The following is a 6,869-nucleotide window of genomic DNA, read 5'->3' on the forward strand; positions in this document are numbered from 1 at the left end:
TTTGTGGACAATCATTATACATACATACATACATATATCTATATATATAAGTATATGGAAAATGAGTAAAACCAGTACCAAAATGAGGATTTCCTTCCCGATTTACCAATCTTAAGGTGGGGAGCGTAATTGCAAAAGGAGAAAACAAATAATAGAGAAAACTGGGAGAAAGAGATAAGGGGGTTGGGAGAACCAGTCTCAAAATGGGACTGGTTGAATGCATGTGTGTGTGCTCTTACACTTTCTCGCCTCTCCCGCACCTCCATTCTTTTTTAAGAAAAAGGCCACAGCCAGTTCCTTTAAGTCTGTGACATAGTCTTCTATTTAATTAAATGGTGATTTTTCTATCCATTTTGCTTACCTCGACGGCATTGAGCCTCAATTTTCTCAAATGGATTAAATAGATTATGAAAGCCGGTTCAGATAAAAATAATAAAATGTCAGCAGCATATAGGATTCATGACAGAGCTGAGTAATTCCTTCCTTTATCCAAAGTAATGTCACCTACCTCTCTAGATAGGGTTCTAAAAAATATTTCCTACATAACTACAAATAGGTAGGGGGATGGGACTTCTTGTCGTTGGACCTTCTTTGGACTAAACTACTTTCATTTCTTGCCATTCCTTACGACTGCAGCAGAAAATAAGCATATTACTAATGTTGCTCTTCTTATGCAGTTGCTACAAAGCCCAAAATGATGAAGGGCGGCTTCTAAAGGCCTTCAGATGACATTGTCTTAAGTCTTTGCTAAGTCTACTTTGATGTAAACAGTTTTTCATGATAGGCCAACTCTCCTTTTTCCCCAACTTGCTTCCATGGTGGATAAAATAATGGTTGAAATGACTGAAAACTGTGTCATGAATAAGAGTGTTCATAGATCACCATGGAAGATCGAAAAGAAACCGCAAGTCCTTTAAAGTGTTCATAAGACAGGCTACTGGCGACACGCGCAACTGTTCTCTCAGGAAGATGCGGTTGTGTTTTTATTCACACAATGTTTAAAGGCAGCAAGGAACCAAATTTCTTAATAGTCAATTCGTCTGATAGTTCTCTTCATTTTGTCCTCTTCTCAAACTCGTTAGATTCCATGAATGATTCTCCAATCTCTAAGAAGGGAAATGCACTTTTACTTTTCCCTTGACATCTCTTTTCAGAACAGTTCCCAGTTCCCGTTAAAGCTATAACATGGTAAATGAACTGTCAATCTCCCAAAGCTGCTATACTATATACGTGAAAATTTGCAGTATACTTTGTAATATTCCTACAAAGAAAAACTAAATAAAGTTTTTTAGTGAAAACTGCATTTTTATCAATCACTTCAGGATAAACGGCTGCAGAATTTTTTACTTTCTTCTATGCAGAAGAACGCCCATGGGTTGATGTTTCTAGCAGAAGACGCTCCTTGTGGGTTCCTGAACTTATGATGCCCATCAACTTCCTGGACGAAATGAATGAAGCGGCTTTATTAAGAATTTAAGATCTGTGTGTATTAGCCCGTATCGAGCTTTGCACATCGTATCCATATATATTTGGCAACAAGGGGCAGATTTGACCATAGTGGTCTGCATGAGCCTATTCAATGTTGTAGTAGCTGATATTTGTCACAGAGAGAGAGAGAGAGAGAGAGGGCGGCAAATTTGTTTTCTTTTATTATGCTCTCCTTTCCCTCCAAATCTCTCCTTTTCTTGAGGGATTGGAGATACTTTTTCCTTTCTTTTCTTTTTATATACAAATACAATTATGTATAATTTTTTTTTCCTTCTTTAATTAGAAATCTGGACACCCTATTACTTGCCCTTTCATTTCCTTTTCTTTTCCTCTTATTAACTTACTTTCTCTTCTTTAATAAATGTTGCATGTGAATTTCACTTCATATCACATTCTGGAACATTTCACAAGTAGAATTCTGGAACATTTCACAAGTAGAAATAGCTTAAGCGTAGTTTGTTATCTAAAGGAAACTATAATAAGCGGCTTTCATACCCTCGATTCCATTATCCATAGTCTTCTTTCCTCTCTCTCAAAAAGAAAAAAAAAAAAGTGTTTGGTTCTTGTTCTTGGCACATCTTGTCCATGGTGTCAGGAATGGCAGAAACAAATGCAGCCGCAAGAAGGGTCGTGTTTGCTTCTTAAACATGGTGTGTCTGGCCTTTACCTTTCTGTGGGATGCACGCGGCTGCATTCCATGCATGGGCACGTTTACATCACAGAGTTCCGCGAATAAATTTGTGGTACGTATTATAATAAATTGGTGGGAGGCCTATCTTCTGGCAGGGTTTGATTCGGATGAGTTCCGCGAATCCAATTCCCTCAATGCATCTGTGCAAAGGGGCTTAGAAAGCACCATATGCAATTCAAAAAGAAGTTACCAGTGTGGTAGATGCAACCAGGTAGTGGAACAAGTTCGATCGATCTCTACAAAAGAAGCAAACGGCAGAGAAACTTGTCAAATGGAAGGAAGAATGAGAGAGAGCAGGGTAAAAAGGCTTATTCACCTACAAAAGCGAACAGCTTTGCCTGTGGCATTAAAAGAAAAGGTAGCACAAATGTCATTTCGTTTTTCTCTTATTCATCGCCTGTTGCGTATCCCATTTCTTGAAGAACTCAACCCACGCACTTTTCACTTTTTTTGACAATCTTGGTCCCTCATAAAAGACTATCATTTGAACCGATTTTACTTTTTACTTTAAGATGTGTGTTGTGTGCATGCACGCACATATATATATATATAGGACACTGAAATCAGACCCATATCCAGATTCATCTTATTTGACTCCACACTTTGCTACTCCACTCTAATTTGTTTCTTTTCCTTCGGGCACAAGGTGAGGAAAACTGGACCCAAGTCTCAGTTGCAGTTATGATAGAACAGGAACTTGTCTTACTGAGAACTCTAGTAACTGAGCCTGATTGGACCCACTTGAGTGGTCCAACTAGTCCTGCCAGTGCCAGTCACGGACCGGGTCAGACCCTGTCTGGGATGGCTCAGAAGTTGATAAAAGAAAGAGAAGACAAGAACAGAGTCCAACCAGGAGCCCTGATTGTCCACAATGCTCAGCAGGTCTTGCAGAGTTGCAGTATGACCGCAATCAGTGAATCAACCGCTGGGGCCAAAGGGACTGCCATTCATTTGCCCGGTAGCTGTCCCGGTGAAAATTCCGTCCGGTACGAGTCACACCGCCTCAGATCCAAACCCAAATCCAGAACGTAAGCTCTATATCCGAATCCAATTTCCGACAAAATCTGCATCAGGATGAAGACTGAAGCCTGGGTCCACTTAAGAAGTTAAAAAAGAAGGTTTGGATCCAGATCCACATCTGAATCCCAACTAAATATTGATATAAACCAAGTAATTCACTCTGGATGCTTTCGGCTCGTGCGTTCATGTCCGGATCCAATCACTGCCCATTGTCAGATCTTACTTTGACAATCCGAAACGAGAAAACTGTAAACATTTTGACTGTGCCTAACCAACCAACTATAAGCATCTCTATTCAGTCGCGGCGAGGTGACTTTCATGATTTGGATTTATGTATTAGCAATAATAATACACCATAGAAACTTAGGTTTCTCCTGTTCTTTAATCTGTAAAATATAAGTGACATATATTCTACATGGATCCTCTAATATATGTGCCTCCCCCGGTTTTAAGTTGTTTTTCATAGTATAGTCTTAATGTTATCTGATAATGTTTGGTTAGTCAGTTATTTCTACTAAAAACATATTTAGATATAAAACATATAAAGATAATTATTAAACTATTTTTTCCACTCCACACAGTAAAGAGTAAAGAGGAAGAGAACAATGACGTTACTGCTAAAGTCCAAGGCAGCATGAGGGCACATCTGACATGCCGATGCTGCAAGGTTCTGGAGTTGCCGGACGCTGCCGGCTGCCGGCTGCCGACTGCTGCCAAGTTTTTAACCGACGCCCCCTCCAACTTTTCGAGAACCTCGTCTCGTCGCGTAAAATTCGGCGTGCTTATTTAATTTAAAAGGCTGAAATTACCTCGATATTTAATTCCAATACTTTGTCGTTCATCCCTTCGTCAAATAAATTGACGGTTTCGTGCTTTGCGAAATATTTCCTTGATTTTGGGGCGACGTCTGAAACTTCCAAGGCATTTTAGATTTGTTTTAATTATCTATACTGGGGTCCTCAATAATTTAATCATAAATAGATTAATAAAATACTTAGGGTTGACATAGTCCTCTTGATTACCCTTCTATACTTTTCAATGATAATGATAATACCAATGACACCTGATGTTGTTCATATATGTTCTTTTATTCCTAAATCAACGACGTCCAATTGAATCATTCTCGGAAACATTCATCCCCTAATTAAATCTGTGATCACTTAAAAGCGAGGAAGGTTAAAATAGTAAGTCCTGAAAGACAGAAGAACCCCATGAGCGGTCGTTGTAAATTTGGAAAAGTAAGGTGTAAAAAGTTTGAGCTTCAACACTCCCTTCTTTTTTTTTAGGGTTTCTCACAAAATGAAAACTCTTACATCATTCATTCCCCCAAGTTCTGAATTCCCTCCAAAATGCTGTCCCCAAAAGCAACAAATTTCTCCAAAGGCCACCACTTTCCCTCTCCCCCCACCTCCTCCCCAAGACCTTCTCTTTCTCTCTCTAGAGAGACAGCCAACTACCCAATGACCTCCATTAATGGCTTCCCTGAGACCACCCACCATCTGGGCCACCGACAAGAATAACTCCTTCGCGTTCGCCTCCCCACCACCGCCCATCCCCACCTCACCCACGGCCAGGATCACGCCGGCTCTCCTTATCATCATCGTCATCCTTGCGGTCGTTTTCTTCCTCTCGGGCCTCCTCCATCTCTTCGTCCGCTTCATTTCCCGCCCTTCCTCCTCGCCCTCCTCCTCCCCGCCGGCCGACTCGGCTGACGTCCAGATCCCCGCTGTCGACTCCCGCCAACTGCAGCAGCTCTTCCATCTCCACGACTCCGGCCTCGACCAGTCGCTCATCGACTCGCTCCCGGTCTTCTCGTTCCGCTCCGTCTCGGCCGGCCCGAGGCGAGGGGGGGAGGCCTTCGACTGCGCCGTCTGCCTCTGCGAGTTTGGCGACCGCGACCGGCTGAGGCTGCTGCCCAACTGCGGCCACGCCTTCCATCTTTCATGTATCGATACGTGGTTGCTCGCGAACTCGACCTGCCCGCTCTGCCGGGGCAGCATGCTGGCCGTAGACGGCCTCCTGGGCATCATGTATGATGAGGAGAATCCGGATGATGGCTGCCCCAAACAGCATGGTGACGAAGAAGAAGAAGATGATGATGATGGTGTTAGCACCAAGGTGTTCGATGTTAAGCTAGGTAAGTTTGCGAATCTGAATGCTGAGCATGAGAATGGTGATGATGATGGTCATGGGGAAAGCAGCGGTGGGTATGGTGGTGGTAGCGCTAGTGTTGATGGTAGGAGGTGCTTCTCAATGGGCTCATTTCAGTATGTGGTGGGCGAGCCCAGTTTGAGGGTGAAGCTGGCGGTGCGGGTGCCGCCGGGAAGATGGGACCGGCCGGGCTCGAGCAGTGGGCTGGGTGGGAGCGGTGGGGCTCATGGTGATGGCGGTGAGTTGGAATTGGAGGACATGAGATTGAGCAGGAGGAGCAGAGGGGACAGCTTGTCCATTTCAAAGATCTGGCTGTGGCCTAGGAGGAGCCCCTTGGTGGCCGAGAGCTGTGATGGTCCTGGTCATGGGGTCTAACCGAGTTTTAGTTAGGTTTTTAGGGGTGAGCTTCTGTGGTTGTCGACTGTAATGACATAGCCACTGCTCAATTTATTCTTGATTCTCAGATATGATTGTAATTGTCCTATTCGTGCACATGGGTTTGTCCGCAGACAGGTGTTTAGGCCTAGTGAGCATGACGCCATTGATGCATAATGACATACTCACATGATGGATTCTGGACGATGGTTTATTGCCACAGAGTTGTGTTTCATCTCTTCACATTTGGTAGCTATATTTCATCTGTGGAATACATCAGTTCATGTATGAACTTGCACACGCATACATGTTAGCAAGGTGTTTGGACTTATCAACTTTGGCAAACTTTAAATATTCCATAAAATTTGTGTAAAACGTTAATCTTTTTTACTTATATTTTGTTCTTTTGTTAAGTTTTTATGCTGAAAGTATCAAAAAGACCATCTTTACTGAGTATAGAAGAGAGAAAATCGATTCTTTTAGTGCCATTTAGAAAAGGTCTTAGTTTGCAAGAAGAACTGAAACAGAAACTTCCTCGGTATAGATATGTTGAACTTGGGTAGAAACACGATCGAAAGACGGAATAAGATGGACGGAGCGGAACGAGAAAAGGTCAGAAACTGGGCGAAAGGATACAAGAGGAATCTCCATCCTCTCTGGCCTTTTTAGCTGCACATAGACAAGTTCTGCTCAGACTCAGAGGAGACCACAGAAACAGTAAGCAATAAAGAGCTGCTTTGTAGCCTTCGCTTGCTCTTTCTCATTCGGTTCCCTGCTTAGGGGTCTGAATTGTGTCATTGTGTGGAAGTCAGTCCGGTTATCACTGTTTGATTCCCATAGATGCTATTGTACTCAAACTGTAAGCAATCCGGTGTCCCCAAAACGCAAAAGGGCTCTGGCCTCTTCAAAATATCCAAGAATCGATGCATGTGTCTGAACGAGCCATAGAAACTATATACAAATTTTATAACTTGTTTTCAGTATTATTTTCAGCCGACACAAACCTTACTTCGAACGATACTTAGAATGGGAAGGACAGGGTTGCGTGTTGGATACATAAGCACCGATACTGAACACTCGGGAAAAAGTTACTTTTTGTTTGTTCTTTACTTGGATGTCATCCTGGGGTCTGGAATCTGGAAAT

At 42.7% G+C, this 6,869-nt stretch overlaps 1 protein-coding gene across 1 annotated transcript; it reads left to right on the forward strand.

The window, feature by feature from the left end:
- The first annotated feature begins 4,496 nt into the window (after positions 1-4,496).
- Positions 4,497-6,056, forward strand: LOC116250872 (RING-H2 finger protein ATL46-like). Its single transcript, XM_031624841.2, has one exon. It carries the CDS (start codon positions 4,673-4,675, stop codon positions 5,723-5,725), a length of 1,053 nt encoding a protein of 350 aa, XP_031480701.1. The 5' UTR covers positions 4,497-4,672; the 3' UTR covers positions 5,726-6,056.
- Positions 6,057-6,869: the final 813 nt, after the last annotated feature.

This window comes from Nymphaea colorata, chromosome 3 (genome assembly GCF_008831285.2).
Source record: "Nymphaea colorata isolate Beijing-Zhang1983 chromosome 3, ASM883128v2, whole genome shotgun sequence".
NCBI classification, from domain to species: Eukaryota; Viridiplantae; Streptophyta; class Magnoliopsida; order Nymphaeales; family Nymphaeaceae; genus Nymphaea; species Nymphaea colorata.